General features: G+C 39.9%; 1 protein-coding gene across 10 annotated transcripts in view; it reads left to right on the forward strand.

Annotated features, from left to right (window-relative positions):
• Positions 1-18,068, forward strand: part of PLEKHA7 (pleckstrin homology domain containing A7) — a 2,079,953-nt gene that overhangs the window by 1,825,522 nt on the left and 236,363 nt on the right. For all 10 annotated transcript variants that reach the window (XM_044082761.1, XM_044082762.1, XM_044082767.1 and 7 more), the window contains one exon: positions 7,548-7,665. In XM_044082761.1, coding sequence (XP_043938696.1) covers positions 7,548-7,665 — 118 coding nt within the window. The remainder of the gene's footprint in view (positions 1-7,547; positions 7,666-18,068) is intronic.

Raw genomic sequence — 18,068 nt, forward strand, 5'->3', positions numbered from 1 at the left:
CACTCAGGTGGAACAGCATACTTTTTCTAGCACCTCAGAGACCACTCTGATGTAAGCACAAAGGCACCCTGAGAAGGTACTCGGGGTTAATGAGGTAAGGGTGCCTCAAGTGGTCATGATAAGTCAAGTTTTAGACCGTTCAGAAGGCAACCACGGATTTTGTCAAGACCCTTGGAGGTTGTGTTCTTGACTTTAGTGAGTGCCACCAGCACCTGGTCCCTGCTAATAGTTGGGGGGAAGTATGATGGAGGAGATTTCACCTGGTAGATTGGGGGGGGGTGAAGTTTAAGATAAATTTATCAGCTAATAGATTTGCCATGTCACCCTTATCGGTGAAGGTAGTACCATTCATCACCAGTTTAGCACACTGCTGTGTGTTGCCTTTAAGGTTCCAGACATAGTCAAAGAAGGCCTTATGATTTTCCTTAGCCCGCAAGGCTATACTGTCCTCAAACTTAGCCTTGTTAGACTTAATTAGACCTCTTTCTTGTTTAGTTGTATAAGAGCGCTCTTGTCTTTAAGTGAGTTGCTGTTACTGATTTTGGCTATTTTTTTTTCTTTTATTATTTACCAGGTTTAGGTGAGGATTCCACCTGTGGGGTTTGCATTTATTGTTTATTTTGGGTTTATTTCTGTTAAGTATGGCAGCCTCTATGCAGCCATTCCCATTGTATAGGGGCTCACCCAAGAGGGGGATCCACCTTGGATCCCGGGAATCCTCACCTAAACCAATTATACCTCTGTACTATTATTATACGTGTCTTTGTTATATATTGTTAACTTTGTTAGTGTTCATACTTGGAGCTTTTCTCCCCGGGCCTCTACTGAAAATGGACATATATCCAGTGAGACTAGCCCGGTCAACAAATGTAAAATAAAATAAATAAATAAAATAAACTACTGCTCCATCAGTCTGACGAGCCTGATCTGCAAGGCCATGGAATGTATTATCATGGAACTTATAAACAAAGACATTGGCAACCTTCAAACACTGGACCCCAGACAGTTTGGGTTTGTGAAGGGCCGATCTTGTCTCCTGTACCTGATTAACTTGTTCGAATCAGTCTCCAGAGCCGTGGATAAGGGTAAGGTAGTCCACACAACCTATCTGGATCTCGCCAAGGCCTTCGACACCATCCCCCATTCTGGTATCATAGATAAACTTACTATGCTGGTCATTAATCCCTATGTCAATCTATGGGTTGCCAACTGGCTTACTGACAGAACCCACACTGTAAAAGTAGCCAACTCCAAATCCAGCTCCAGACAAGTGACAAGTGACAAGTGGAGTAGTTCAGGGTTCAGTCTTGGGACTGCTCTTGTTTGGCATCTATATCTCTAAAGTACAGGCCAACACTAAGGGACACTGGCTAACAAAGTTCACAGATGACTGCAAACTGGGAGCTAACCCAAATGATGTGGATATTCTACAAAAGGGCCTTACAGAAACAGATGCTTGGTGCCAGAGCTATGAGCTCAAGCTCAGTGCAAAGAAATGTCTAGTTATCCCCTCTGGGAAAAAAACATGTACCTGTGAATTATGACATAGGTGGCAGTGCACTAAACACCGAAAGTGTGATAAGAGAGCCTTGAATTTTGACAAACTGCCACTTGATAGGATGTAATTTGCTATGTAATAGTCCCTAACTGTTACTGTTTTAGCTGGGTTTTCTCTGTTTGATTTTTACTTCATAATAGACAGCTTTGTGATCCAAAATCACTAGCAAGGTCATGACATAGTTGGGTGCAACACTTCCCCATGTTGGTGAGTACCAGATCCAGTATGCTTGATCCTCTGGTTGTTGCATGCACTATCTGTTCCAGGATGTTTGTTTTAATAAAGTCCAGCAAGTGTTGTGCTTGTGTCTCTGAAGCAGTGTACATTCCCAGTCTGTAGAGGAATAGTTGAAGTTACCCCTGAATATGGTGTTTGGTTGGATGGTGAGTACGTCTAATAGGTTTAGGTAAGAGTTGTGAGGCACAAATTGTGACCTATAGCTAGCCAAGATGTGGTGAGGGACCTTATTTATGATAACTTGTACATGGATGAGCTTCATGATATCGTCCTGTTTAACCAACCTATTGATATGTTTGTTGCTAACACAGATTGAGACAATCTGTGCTGTTGCACTCCCAGAATACTTTCTATGGGTTTAGACCAAGTCTATAGAAGTTTATAATGTTTGTTTAGAGGCTCAGGTCTTTGAGGGGGAGGATTTCTACCATAATTATTTAACAGAACTGGCCAAAGATTTAGCTACTTTGGAAACACAACTAATTAAAAAGAAAACACAAAAATTTCAACGTGATCTGACTGATTATGACAAAGGTAAATCCTTTGTTTCTCAGAAAAATGTCAGATTTTTTGATTCAAGTAGCAGAATCAATAGAAAAAAGAGGCCCAGGTCAATATTAAAGAAAAACATTCAGTCCAATGCTAGCCTGACAGATGATGATACATCTTCCGTCACGGAATATGACTGCCCCTCTCACCAGGGGTCCCCAGGGGCTAAACGTAAACCATCCATAGACCCTTTAGACCAGGAACACGTAGGGGGGCAGGAAACATAGGGGGAGGCACATACAGTCTGCAACAACTACTACAAAAGATAGTGAGTCAATAATGAATGTACACAATATATCCTCTTTTGTACTGTCACCTGTTCAGAATAAACTTTTGAATAAGGGTCTAAATTTTGTGCCGACATCCTTTGTTCCCAAACACATACTGGTCAAAGAACTTAATGATTTTTGTAGATTGATCAATCTGAAAATATTTTTTGCAGATTCTGATAACTCTCAAAGATCCACTGGGTTTCAGTTCAAGAGATCGAATTTCCAACCACCAATGGATAAGCATGTGGCCATATTTAAAGAATGTGTGACCAAAGATCTGCATTTCTCTCTGGGATATCGATTCACCAGACACAATTTATCCTTACAAGAACAACACGCATTAAATGAATTAAGCTCTAATCACAACATTGTTATTATACCAGCTGACAAGGGAGGAGGTATTGTAATCATGGATCGGGCTATGTATATATCTGAAGCCAAAAAACAACTATCAGATGCTAGGTTTTACATACACATGGTGGTGGATCCAACTCCCAATTTCCAAACACACATTAATTTATTTCTAGATATGGCCACTGAGGAAGGCATTATTGATCAAAAGATATGCAATCAACTTAAAGTGTCTGATCCAATTCCACAATATTTATATCTGCTTCCTAAAATTCACAAATATCCGACTTGTCCACCTGGTCGACCTGTTGTTTCAGGAAGGGGTTCTCTTACCAAACCCTTATCTGCTTTTCTTACTCACTATCTTAAACCATTATTACCTGTGGTCAGATCCAGGTTAAAAGATACTACTGATTTCCTCAACATTATTCAGGATTCACAGTTGGAATCAGATTGGTGGCTATGCACATTGGATGTCACCTCTTTATATACTAGCATACCCCACGAGGTTGGCATTTCAGCTATTGAATATTGGTTGGATCATTCTCAACTTTACACCACTGGATTTAACACCTTTCTATTAACATTGACTCAATATGTGTTAACCAAGAACATTTTTTTCTTTGAGGGGCAGGCATACTGGCAAGTGAGGGGCACAGCAATGGGAGCTTCTTTTGCCCCAATATATGCGGACCTTTTTATGGGGTTTTTTGAACAACAATTTATATATGATTCTTGCAACAAATAATTCATGGCAGAAATGGACATTTGGAGAAGATATTTAGATGATTGTTGGATGGTGTGGCGGGGTGACCCGGGTTTGGCCGATGAGTTTGTCAAATATCTCAACAACAACACATGGGGTATTCAATTTACCCTAATTATGCAATACCAAGAAATTATCTTTTTGGATGTATTGGTATCCCGACAATCCGATCATACTTTGGCCACCCGCATCCATAGAAAATTTCCACAATACAACACACTTTTACATGCTTCCAGTAACCATCCCCGCCACATCATCAACGACATTCCCAAATCACAATTTATACGTATGAAACGTATTTGTTCTTCTCGAAAATCCCATCTTGAATGTGAACAAGACTTTTGTGATAGATTGATTAATAGAGGATATAACAGATCACGGATCAATCAAACCATTAATGAAGTTCAACATATGCCCCGATCACAACTTTTAAAATATAAAGATTCACAAGCGGTTCCTAACAATTCTACCAATGAATCAGTCAGGTTCGTGACCACATTTGGGAGCAGTTCATCATCATTCAGGGACATTATAAATAACCATTGGGGTGTCTTGTGAGCACATGAATATTTGAATGAGATACTACCAGAAAGATGTGCTTTTTCCTATCGAAGGGGTCGAACTATAAATTCCTATTTTACACACTATAAGCATCTCAATCCCCCCATACCTAGACAGACTACCCTATTTGGTGATCCTTTGGTAGGTTGTTTTCCTTGTGGTCATTGTATTGCATGCGGACATATATCTAAGGCAAAAGAATTCACCATTTCCAATACATCCTGGGTATTTCAGATCAGAATTTTTGGTAACTGTAGTACCGATTGGGTGGTATATTTAGCCACCTGCACCTGTTTTTCTTTTTATGTTGGGCAAACTTCCAGACCACTTAGACACAGAATAAGTGAACACCTCAGTGCGATCAGAACTCAGAAAATCACTAATGCCTTATTCAAACATACCATGATTCACAAATCAGCACAATTTAAATTTACTATAATTAACAAAATTGACATGCTGAGAACATCCAAAGCGGGCTGGCGTGATAGATTAAATAATATGGAATCCTCATGGATCACTAGGTTAGGTGCTTTATTTAAGCCTGGATTAAATGAAAATAATTAGTTTATCATGGCTAGCTTCTGATATTTTTTATTATATGTTTTTTAAAATTGTTGTACAGTTAGATGTACTTGCAGTTTTTTGTCATTGAGCTTATGATTTCAACTTTAGAATCATTAATCTAGATAGTCCTTATCTTTTTGCATGTTACATTATTATATATATTATTTTATATATATTTTTTATATATTGTGTATATATTCACTTATATATAATTTCAAACACTATTATATGGAGTATGGGCAAACTAATATGATATTTAGGTGCATACACCTTTAAGTTTTGCAGTATATAATGAATACCACGATGTACCATTTGAATTTTTGTTTGCACTGATGAAGGCTTGAATTTATGGCCGAAACCGGTTTGCAGTCTCATTTTCTTGTTTTATGATGCCACAATAAATAGATTTTGGCTTGCCTTTCCTTTGTGCTGGCTCGTTTAATTTAATGGGATATTTATGGTTGGAGCCGTGCACTTGTTCCACCTTGCGTGATTTTGGTTCACTTTAAACCAAGTCTTTGTCATGACACAGATGTCTGCATTCTCCAGAGTGAGCAGGGCTTGAAGGAAGTGGAGTTTTTTGTCTAAGCACCTAACATTGAGTAGTAAATCCTTAAGGTTGCTTGTAGACTTTTTCAATATGTTGGTAGTTTTTTCATTTTAGCATTGCATAAAAAGACTCTGAGGGGGATGGGAAATGTTTTAGCCAATATTTGAAAGCTTGGTGGGGGAACAGGTGCAGCCCATCACTGGCAAAGCAACGTGGTCTTTTGACCATGTCCTCCCATGTTGAGAGTTATTAGATCCCCCTTGAGTGACACCAGAAACTAATCCAGTTAATGAATCATTTTATGTTCATACTGTGGCATCATCCTTGGTGAAGGTAGGATGCTGCTTAATGCAAGGCTTATATCTTTGTATGACACACATTCCTAGAGATCCATTATATCTCTTTTCATATAGCCCAGTGGGGTATGTCTCAGGTCAATTACACCTGCATGATCTGCGAATCATATTGGTAAATGGGGTGCAGTGACTTGAGTGCAAGTGTGGTATTGTGTATCCTGGCTCCAGATGGGCAACTAGCAGTAATTTTCTCCTTGTCTTACATAGTGAATGGGGCATCTGTGTGTAGCACAGTGGCAGTCCCTAATGACAAAAGTATTAGGTAAAGTATATGATTGCCTTATGGACTTTGCACTTCCGGTACCATTGGGTGTAGTTTTTAATATGTGTTTAAGTGATTGTTGAGGAGTAGAGCTGTCATTAGTTGGCTTTGGAGGTGTTTTGAGATTTGTGAAGGTTTCTTTTAAGCACCTCCGTATAAGACATTCTGTGTGTGTGGTAGGGAGAGTGTCTGTGGGATGTAGTGTAGTTATGCTGGACAATCTCAGTAGTTTGTCTTGAGGAAGTTGTATATTTACATCTCCTGCACATCATGTTATTTTCTTAAATGGTTAGCTGGTTGTCCAGAACATGATACATTCCTGTAGGATGCTCAAAATCTACCAAACTCGCCTCAGAGACATTTGGATATTACATATCCATGTTGTTCAGACCTGGAATTGGTTAGGCTGTTTAGGATTAAGAAATGGGTTTTAAGAAGGGTCTCCTAGGGTATTTCTGGGGTTATGGACAAGATGTTGTATAGTGCTAGGAAATGGTAGTGCTATTTGATGTGCAAGTTAACTGTTGTAAGATCAGTACCTCACAATGCCACACTGTTTGAACAGGTTTTGTACCTAATCATAACTTTATAGGGAGATTTTACTGTCTAGGTGTTTATTACTATGCAGGACACTGCTAATTGCTGCTGCTCAGTGGGCAGCTCCATTCAGACTTAGCTAATTTGTAGTAGAGACAATAACTTGAAAGTTGACCCTTATGCCCTCTAGCCAATAAACAACCACATTTTGAGCTTCCTGGTGTGCTTCCCAACTCAGCGAGATCAGGTAAACATTTTCTGCCACAAAATGGATGATCCTGGAATTTCTTAATGTAAAAGCACAGCAAAAGCAGTTCTGAAGTGCAGCTTAAACAACAAACTACCACCAAACAATTAAGTCCTTGGTTAGTCTGCCCTTCTACAAGGCAATTAGAAGACAAACATAATTAGAAAGGCCAGCAAACACAAAAATGACTATTTTTGCTACAAAATAAAATAAATGCTTTAAAAATGCTCAAAACAGTAGTGATCTCTGTATAAAACAAGTACAAGTTTGATAAATCAAAAAATATTCTTATTTTAGCTTGGATGGTTCTGGATGTAGCTGAAACATTTGAAAAGTGTTGCAGAGTTCTCTACTGCCTTGAATGATACTTTGAAAATCTGCATTTGTGACTTCCTATCAAAAATGTAAAATCAAATGTTAGCAAGATGTTTCCTGACATATGGCATATTAAGTAATATCTTATTGTTTGGAGACTATGCACTAATTTTGTGGGCATAGCCTTCCTCTGACTGATAACAGTCTTTCCTATATTTCCTAAATTTCTGTAAGCATATTTTTTGTGCATCTTGACATTATTAATATATACTAAAAGTGTAGGTGATGTTAGGACTCTGGCATCACATTTTACATTATTAATTCATTTTTTTATCATAGGATTGTGGAGAAATGAAGCATCAGATGTTTGCCTAATTAGTGAGTCATGAACAGTTTTATTTTTAATTTATTTACATCTGCAGATGGAGCTACGTTCCTATATGAGTGAACCTGAACTGGAAAGTATAGGAAGAGGTTTCAATAAGTCACTCGTTGGCATTTCAGGTTTTGACAGTGGTTACCAGACGCTGCCGAGCAGAGGTAAGGCTACCTTGAAAGTTGTACATTCTGAAATAAAAATATGTTCATCATAGCACAATTTTTAAAATATCTGAATTAATGTATAAAACATTATTCCATGCTATTATATGCACATTGTAAAGATTTTTTTCTTCTCAAATATTACTGTGGTAAGAAACTAAGAACATACATTGTTTTTATCTTCTCTTGATATTCTGTGCTATACTAATATCCCTGTAGTAAATCAAAATAACCTGATAGTGGCAAATACAATGACAAAGCTTTATTTTTTAGCAAAGTTATCTCTTTCCAGTAGTGCACTATGTCATGAAATTATGCCCTGACTTCTCATACAAAATCTTTATTGTGTTTACTTAGAATGGCAGTACTCAGAATTACTGTTGACTTTGAAAATTTCTGGATAGAGTTTCTGAAATTTCTTTCATTGACACTTCCTAGTTTGTCTTCTTTGTCACAATTTAATCATAGTGCAGTAAGCCCATTCTTCTTCATCTAGAAAATGAAATTGAAGTTTTTGAAAAACTAGAAATCATTCAACTTCTCCTTCAGTCTACTATCATTGATGATCTGTTTTTTTTTTCTTTCTTCATGGACTACAGAGTAAAAGAAATGTGAATTCCCAATGGCTCAACAGATTTATGTAGAATGTCAACCAAGAACCAAAAAATAACAAAAAAAAAAAAAAAAAAAAAGCAATGCCGATGCAAATCGCCAGAAGTTTAATATTTAAAATTAGCACAGTGGTGCAGAGGTTTGCATTATCATCTCACAGCAGTAGGTTCTCCGGTTCGATTCTCAGCTGCAGTGCCTGTGTGTGGAGTCTGTATGTCCTCCCTGTATTCGTGTGGGTTTCCTCCAGGTGCACCGGTTTCCTCCCACATTACAAAGATGTTTCTGGAACATTTCTTCCCAGGCCTCTGCTGAAAACTGGGTCATTCCAAGTTGGACTTCCCTGTAAACATATGCTAAAAAAAATGATTTTGTCCCAAAGGTAAGGACTTCAGAAAAGCAGTTTTTGATAGCATATATTACATAGTCACATGTAGAAAACCACCCAATGAATATAATGTAACTACAGCGCCAATTAATTAAGCAAAAATACGTATGAGGTTAATGTATAGCAACATAATATATTAACGTCATACATAATTTTGCCTAGGTTTTCTTTTATTTGATGAAGTCCTTACCTTTGGGACGAAAGCATTAATTTTAAATATTAAACTTCTGGCAATTTGCATCAGTGCTGTGTTTTTTATCAACAGATTTATGGCCACAAAGAGTGTGGGGACTGCTATAAATGACAGCACATGCTAAGACAGCTGTGAATCCCTAAAAATGCATAGGTAGTTATCCCCTGTAAGAGGGGTAAGAACTACAAAACCTTGCTCTGTGGCCTTATTCTGACCCACAAAAAAATTTAAATATGGATAACATTTTGTATGCACAAAAGTGAGTGGGACAGCTTAGTCATATGTGTGTCTGGATATGGATGAAATTTTAGTCAGAAAAGTGGTACAATAAAATGCACTGATTACGGCATAGTTGCTCTTTGATTTGTTTTCTTCATTTGAGTACCCTTTGTTCCCATAACATTTCTATTTCTTGTTTTTGCTTCTATCATTCTGTCTCATGCTTCCCTGCTTGTTGGAGATGTCTTTATTAAACTCTCATTGTCATGTTTATCATTCAGCCATTACTACCATCTTTTTAAATACTTAATACTTTTTCAAGCATCTCTGTTATTTCTGCTTGCATTTAATTTCTTTCTTATTAATGTATTGTTTATTTTCATTTTGTTTAACTGGTTTGACCAACTGGAACCAGGTCCATTTTTGTTGGGGACCCATAATGTAGAGCACCAGCTTTGTAGTATGTATGCAAAGGCCTTAACAAAAACTAAAAGTTCATTATCTGAAACTATAAAAATAGTTCAGACAAACTGTATAAGTTCAAAGTTTACTAAGATCAGTGATTCTTAAGAACATTGGATGTTTTGACTGCTGTATCCCATTACATCAGGAATCTACCCTGATTAACAAATTAAAATAAATAAATAAAATAGATAACATTAAGTATTGCCACTGTTAGGTATAGTGATTTCCTGAAGAAGTGGCAGTGTTGTAGCAGAGGCTGCACAAATTTTACTTAACTTTACGTAACTTTTCTGAGATTTAAAAAAAGTTCAGTTACAGGCTTGCTGTTCTTGAACTGTTTGTAAGTTTCTGTGAGGCCATTTTTTGCTTGGGCTAAAGGAAAGTCTCTCTGTTGATCAGTGGCAGTGAAAAACATTGAGCAGCCTGCCTGCCCCTGTGGGAGTGGTTACTGACTTGAAACTGTAGTTTTATTGGCCATTCTGGGTCAATTCCAAAGCTCCTTCATCTTCCTCTCTTAAAACCTGGTTGCCTCGTGGTTTTGGCATCTTTTCAGGCTTGTTGGCTGTTGGTGAAGCACCCACCAATAGGAGAAAACGCTGAGAGAAGAAAGGAGCCACTTTTGAGACTTTAAGTATTTTTCCTCTGTTTATTTGCTAAGTTTTTCTGCATAGCCACCTATTTTTGAGCATTTCCTGGCTTGTTAAATTTGATTTCTGCATTAGTAACTGTATTTAGAGCACAACCTAGAGCTGTTTACTTAATTTCCTGTTTGCACTTATTTTTAAAATCGTTTTTTTCTCAAAACTTGCATTTTATCTGTCTTTGGCCTAGCACTCTTGTGTGGGGTCATTTACTGCACTGTTATAACTTGTTGATACTTGTTAACCTCTGCTATCTCTGAAAAAACAAAAAAAAAAATCTTGCTTTTTTCCCCACTTTTCTGAGATTTAAAAAAGTTCAGTTACAGGCTTGCTGTTCTTGAACTGTTTGTAAGTTTCTGTGAGGCCATTTTTTGCTTGGGCTAAAGGAAAGTCTCTCTGTTGATCAGTGGCAGTGAAAAACATTGAGCAGCCTGCCTGCCCTTGTGGGAGTGGTTACTGACTTGAAACTGTAGTTTTATTGGCCATTCTGGGTCAATTCCAAAACTCCTTCATCTTCCTCTCTTAAAACCCTCTTTTGCGCGGTTTTGCACGTTTTTGAGCATAGCGCAACAGCGGGCAGCGCCGCCTAATTGGGTTTAAACTGTTCCTGGCTCCACAAAGCCTGCTCTTCACTTTTTCCCTTAAAACTGCTCTATCTCTCAATTTAAACACCATATTTTCATTCTAAGGCCCTTCACTGGTCCAATTAAGTAATCCTGCATTTTAGCACTATTAAACCATAAGCACTACTTACTCTTATACTCTCTACGATTACCCTGTCCTCTATTGGTCCGTCTTAAATTCAGTTTCCCTATTACTCTAGCATGTCCAAAGGTCAGTCAATGGTTTCCTCTCCAGTCCAGCTGGTGAATCAGGGAATTTTGAGGCAATGTTACAACTGTCTCATGTACATGGACAACCCTCTCCTCCTCCAAACAGGTTCAAATATATGTGAGAGATGCAACTATTTAGCCAAACTGGAGGCTGAGCTCTCTCATCTCAAAACTGGTGTAACCAGTCAGGAGGAGAAGGTAACCTCACACAACACAATTCCAGTATCACATAGTCCCACCACATCAGCGAACCAAACACATAAATACACAAAAACATACTCAGAGGCTCTAAATAAAAATCTACCTAAGCAACAGAGACCTCCAAAGCAGACATCCAAGCAAATGCTACCTCAAAACAAAACACACACAACACATAACCCACAAAGTCAGTGTGCCAAGCAGCCACAGCCCTTAAGGCTGAATAACACCCGATACTCTTGTTATAGGTGACTCTATTGTCAGACACACTGACGTCCCGCTCACCAGGCTGAATAAAGAGAAGGTCACAGTGAGCTGCCTGTCGGGTGCTAGGATCCGACACATAACGCAAGCACTCAGGTCACTCCAAAGCAAATACAAATATGACTCAGTCATTGTACATGCTGGTGTGAATGACCTGAGACGTACCTCCCTGGACTACATGAAAAGAGACATAGAGGAGCTCTCTGATTATGTAGCCCAGGCTGGTATGACCCTGACCTTGAGCAGCATCTTACCCTCACCTAGAATGATGCCACAGTACAAAGACAAAATGATCGATTTTAACAATTGGCTAAAATTTTGGTGTCATTCAAAGGGGATCCAGTGTCTGTCAGCATGGGATGACATACTCGACAAGCCACGTTGCTTCACTAGGGATGGCTTGCACGTATCACCACTGGGCTTTTGGATATTGGCAAAGGCTCTTGCCACCCCCATAGTGCCTTTTTTAGGCAAGGCTCAAAAGTCAAACCCATCCCCATAGACAGTACAAGGAACAAGAAACTAAGGGTAATGCTGCTAAACGCCAGAAGTCTTAACCTCAAGATGCACGCACTCGAAGCTCTCCTCAGTATGGAGAACATCAATATCTGTGCAGTGACAGAAACCTGGTTCAAGGCTCCAGAGAGCACCCCAGCACTACCAGGCTATACCTCATATCATGCTTTTCGGCCCCAAAACCCAGACCGAACCACAAAGGAGGGTTTCCATATTTATCAAGGATATCCACACCTCCAGGTTAGTGGCATTGCACGAAGTATCAGAGACCATCCATGTGCAACTAACAGTGGGCAAAACTGCTTTTCAGTTTATAGCATCCTACAGACCACCCTCTCAAAGTCAGGATCCCATTCGGCTTTCCTGAAAACATTGGAGAACATTAAGATCTCTCCGAACACCATTATATTGGGTGACTTCAACTACCCAAACATTGACTGGAAGCACTACTCAAGCCCCAGCACCTTAGGCCAAAGATTCCTGGAAATTATAAACTCAAATGCTATGGAATAACTAGTCACCACTCCCACAAGAGGGGACAACATACTAGACCTGATCATTACCAACATGGGGACTCTATGCTCCACACCAGAAGTATATCCCTCATTGGTAAGATCAGATCATAAATTAATTTCACTGGATGTCCACATCCCGACCCCACCCCCAGCCCAGAAAACCACAGTGAAAAACTTCTCAAAAGCGAACTTCTCACTTCTCAAAACCGAAGTGGAATCCTTCAAGGCCCCAGGGCCAGTGGAAACTACAGCCCAAACTGCAGAATCCTATATAAATGCATTCTACGGACATCTCCAGGAATGCATGGATCATGCTATCCCAAACAAAACCAAGACCCAATCATCCAAAGGCAGGCGTCCAGTCTGGTGGACCCCTGCCATAAATAAACTGTACAACAGAAGGAGGAAGCTACTACAGGATAGATACATGATAGCGCAAAATCCCTAATAGGGAAGGCATCTCTAATCAGTACTAGCAAAAAATTACGATCCCTCATAAAATCCTCCAAGGCCAGCTTCAAGAGAAAAATTGCACAGGACACCAAAGACAATCATAAGGCTTTTTTCAGTTATGTTAGAAACCTGGGATGCAACTCCCAGACTTGTTCTGAGTTGATTCTAAACGACAAAAAATACACTGAACCCACAGACATCGCCAATATCCTGGCAGACAGGTTCAGTGCAAACTTCTCCACCCCCTCCCCCCCAAAAGAGCAAGTATCTATCCCGGCAGAGGGCTGCCTCCCAAACATCTCAGATGCTCAGATGAAGGCTGCCCTCTCCAAAGCAAAAAACACTGCTTCCATGGGACCAGATGGCGTCCCAGGTTGCGTCCTACATGAACTACAAGAGGAACTAATTCCTCAAATAAAACAGCTATACAATCTCAGCCTCACTACAGGATATGTGCCCACAGAATGACGTACAGCAACAGTGGTCCCACTCCACAAAGGTGGAGCCTCTACGGACCCTGGAAACTATCGCCCCATAAGCCTGACTAGGTTAGTCTGCAAGGCTATGGAGAGGATCATCATGGAGCTCATAAACAAAGACATTGGGGACCTACAGACACTAGATCCTACCCAGTTCGGCTTTGTCAAGGGCAGATCCTCCCTTTTGAACCTGGTTGACTTCTTTGAAACAGTCACCAAAGCCATAGATGAAAGGAAGGTAGTCCACACAGCCCATCTGGACCTTGCAAAGGCATTTGAAACAGTACCCCACTTGGGCATCATAGATAAGCTATCCAGCTTAAATATAAACCCCTATGTCACAAGATGGGTCGCAAACTGGCTCAAAGACAGAACCCACAGAGTGAGAGTTGCTGGAGCCATGTCAGACTCGAAACCGGTCACAAGTGGCATCCCACAGGGTTCTGTCCTGGGACCACTCTTGTTCGGTATATATTTTTCCGAGGTACAGGCAAACGTGGGAGGACTATGGCTCACCAAGTTCGCAGACGACTGCAAACTGGGTGCCATAATCAACTCTCCAGCTTACACAAACATCCTTCAAAAAAGTCTCACAGAGACAGATAACTGGTGCCAGCGCCATGGTTTAAAGCTAAATGCCAAAAAATGTATAGTCATACCCTTTGGCAAAAACAATGTGCCCACAAATTACCACATAGGTGGAAACCCATTAAGTACAGAGAAAGTTATTAGGGAACATTGCCAAAGTGGTTAGAAAGACCTTCTACATAGCCCACCTCATCACGAAGGGTTTCACATCTAGATTAAGAGAGGTAATCGTGCCCCTTTATTCATCCTTCATCAGGCCCATCATAGAATACAATGCCCCTTTTGGGATGTACCTTACCTGACACCTACAGCAATTAGAAAGACCCCAAAAGTATCTCACCAAGAGGATCAAGGGTCTCAAACAGATGCCATATGCTGCTCGGTTAAAAAAACTCCAGCTCTAATCAATTGCATACCGCCTACTTCGAGGCGATCTATGCCTGACATACAAAGCTATGTCAAATCCAGAATTAATGGACATGCTCCACCTCAGTAAATCTAAATCCCTTAGAGCCACACGCTCGAGGGACTTGAACCTCAGCACAGAAATAAATAGAACTTGCTGGAGGGACAGGTTCATAACCCAGGGGCTCCCTTCACTCTGGAATAGAATTCCAGTTCATGTGAGGCAGAGCACCTCACTGAATCTCTTCAAGAAGAATCTCGATAAGTGGATGGGGGATCGTAGGTTTGTCCCAGGGATTACTCCCGTGTCACAATTAGACAGAGGCACAGTAAACTAAACCTTAAAAAGGGCACAGTATACTCAAATCAAGGGGTGGTGTAAGCCATACAGAATCGGGCTAGGCTTATAATTGCCCCAGGGCAGATAGCCTAGTATGAACCTATGAACCTATTATGTGACAATAATATTACAAACTGCAGTTAAATAGAAAGCTCAGGGTAGAACATGTTATTTTCATTCTAATACAGAGCTGGAATAAAAAAAATCTGAAAAACGAAAGATAGGGCAATATTAAAGTGGTGTGCTTAACAGATTGGGTCAAAATGTCATAATGAAGACAAGGTAGTACAGATATTATATATAATGATTCCTGTAGTAATTAGCATACTTTATTTACTTTAACTGCATTGTACATCTCCTTAATGAAATCCAAGAGCAGTGTAACCAGTATTAGCAACAGAAACATTGTGCAGAACTTAAAAGTCACTAACATGGAATTTAAGTTAATAACAAGGACACTTCCAGTGACTTATATTAATAGACATCATGCCATTTCCATAAATGGGGCTGTGTACAAAGCTAGTCTGCCATTTTGACAACAGTGTGATTTATAAACTTGGAGTAACTTATCATGGACATAGTCCTCAACTAAGGGGACTCTTTTTACACTGTTCCTGTTCAACAAATGAAACTTAACTGCTGTAGTGGATCAATTTCTGTTAATGGATCTGACAGATCATCTATGGGGGTTCCATCTGAAATGTCATCTGACAGTCTGTCAGTGTTAGTGCCCACATTTGCAGCTGTTTATTGATTGCTATAGCCTTAAGTTTGGAAGGAGGGTGGGATGATGCCTATGATGTCCAGTGCTCTGCCATCATAGCAAAGGCCAATTCATAAAGGTTTTGGCTGGCATTGCCATGAATGGTTTATTGTCATACCATGTTAATAAAGGGATTGTGGGGGATGTTGCCCTATTGTCAGGAGCTCAGCTATGTCACGGTGCTGAGGATGGGTTAGGTACAGTTTTGGCAGTGGTGTTTTTTGCACTGTAACTCCCATGGGGCTGCACTATTGCAGACCTTTGCTATTTTATGATTTATGGGTAATGTTAACCCAAATGATGATGATGTCACAATTTTGCATCAGTCCATTTATGAAATACACAGAGCTGTGTTAAATGGTTTGTACCATGTGCTGTCCCTGCACGATTGTGAATCATGTTTGCGAATTCAAGCTCAAGACTTTACTTGGGTCACAGAGTTTGCTGAGGAGCTCCGCATTTTTGCAAGATGTGGTGCATCAACATATGTTTCTTACTTCTGATAGGCTAAACTAGATTAGTTCCTTCTTCTTGTCTATCTTGGTGGTGCAATTCTACCCGATGGTAAGACAACCATTTAAAAAGCAGGAGACATTGAAAATTGTTTGTGCAAAGGAAAGTTGTATGATTTTTAGTTCTATGGAATGTCAGACTGGCTTATTCTTTTTAGGATTATGTTTCTGCCTGGAAAAATCTGCACTGTATATGCCAATCCTCTGTTTTGCCCATTTCTGTTTTTAAGTGAAGCTGTTATCTAAGTTGTGGAAAATATTGACTCATACAACAGCTTGTGCATTTAAAAGTGGCTTGCATTCATCCGCTATAAAATGTTTAACTCCATAAAAGTAACCAAGATTATGCTTTTCTTCTTCTGTTTAAATAAGAGATTGCACATGTGTCAAATTTCAGGTCATTATCTTAACAGTCTAATTGGTTCTACTAGTCACTTTGGATTTTCTTTTTTTGACTTAATAATCATTTAGTCATTTTGTCCTATAGCTGTATTAGCTGTATTTAATGAAAGGTTGTGTTTTCTCATAAGATAAAAGACACCATTAACAGAAAGTAAATTGCAGGTTTTAACGTACACTCCCTAACCAGGACAGCCAGCAGCCAAAGCCTTCTCTTCTCCCAACTACCATACCTTCCCCTCTTATAGCTTCTGTATATATTTCTCCTGTTTTTTTCCCTCCTTTTACTTCTAGACATGCTAGCCCCTACGAATAGCCACGTTTGCAATATACCCTACTGACTACTAGGTGGCACCCTTTTCCCAGGGGTGGTGCTGCGGTAGCGTTGTCGCCTCACAGTAAGACGCTGTCCGGTTCGATTCTCAGCTAGAGCGTCTTCTGCGTGAAGACATGCGCGAATGGGTGTACTTTCGTTGAAGGTTGTGCGTCAGGGCTGGTAACTCGGCACGTAAAAATCAACTACCAATTATTAGCGGACCGGAGTTCCACTGTGGCAACCCCTAACCGGGAAAAGCCGAAAGACACAACAATCTCCTTGAACATATGTCTTACTATCTTAATATATAACTCTCAGACATCCAGTATTTCCTATATTTATCTTTCCTACAGTCCCACTCTATCCTTCTACTTTACACTGTATATCCCTCAATCTACCCTCCCTACCATCTCTCCCCAAACTTACCTTAGCAGTCAACACTCCACTGATTGTTCTCCTAGGGTTTAGTCCTTCATTGGCTCTACCCGCTCCGTTCGCTCTACAAGGTCATTCCGCTCTCCTACGCTGCCCCCAATTCTCACCCGCCCCCAGTACTTCTACATTTGTACTCCCTAACCACACCCCCCATCCAGACAAACACTCACAGGATCCACCTGTTTAAAGTGATATAACCCACTTCCATTGGTCTTTCACATAGACCACAGTCAGAACTTATCCCTGTACATTAACCTGTAACTAATACCTCCATTATGCTACCTACATCTAGCTCACCACTCCCGACGTTCCTACTGTTAATTCTACTCCTACCTTTCATTTCTATACCTTGCCTACTTACATTCTATGAATACCTTAACTGCCTAGGATTTCATTACTCCATAAGGAAACCTCCACACCAATACTTGTAGTCCCTCATAGCAATACATATACACCCAGCACAACAAACTACCTACCAGCTAAATGTCATAGATTGACTCACATAAAATTCTATAGTCCAAAAGCTAGAAAATTCCACAACCTAATATGTAGACTCTTAAAACTTACAATCAGAAAACAAGTCCACCCCTTAACAGATGGTGATATCCACCCAAACCCTGGACCAAACTCTACCACAACTACTGAGCCCCACACCCCAATTCCTGCTAACACACAATTGCTCACCAGACCCTCTAACTCACTCTTGATAGCTCATCTTAATATTCAGAGCATAAATAATAAAGTTGCCCACCTACATGCTCTCATGGATGTACATTCATTTGACATCCTATGTCTCACTGAAACATGGCTCAAAAATGCAACACAAGATAATGAGATTATTCCACCCAGATACAATATCTTGAGGCTAGACC

The sequence above is a fragment of the Protopterus annectens genome, chromosome 9.part0 (assembly GCF_019279795.1).
Source record: "Protopterus annectens isolate FY-2018-M chromosome 9.part0, PAN1.0, whole genome shotgun sequence".
Classification (NCBI taxonomy): domain Eukaryota; kingdom Metazoa; phylum Chordata; order Ceratodontiformes; family Protopteridae; genus Protopterus; species Protopterus annectens.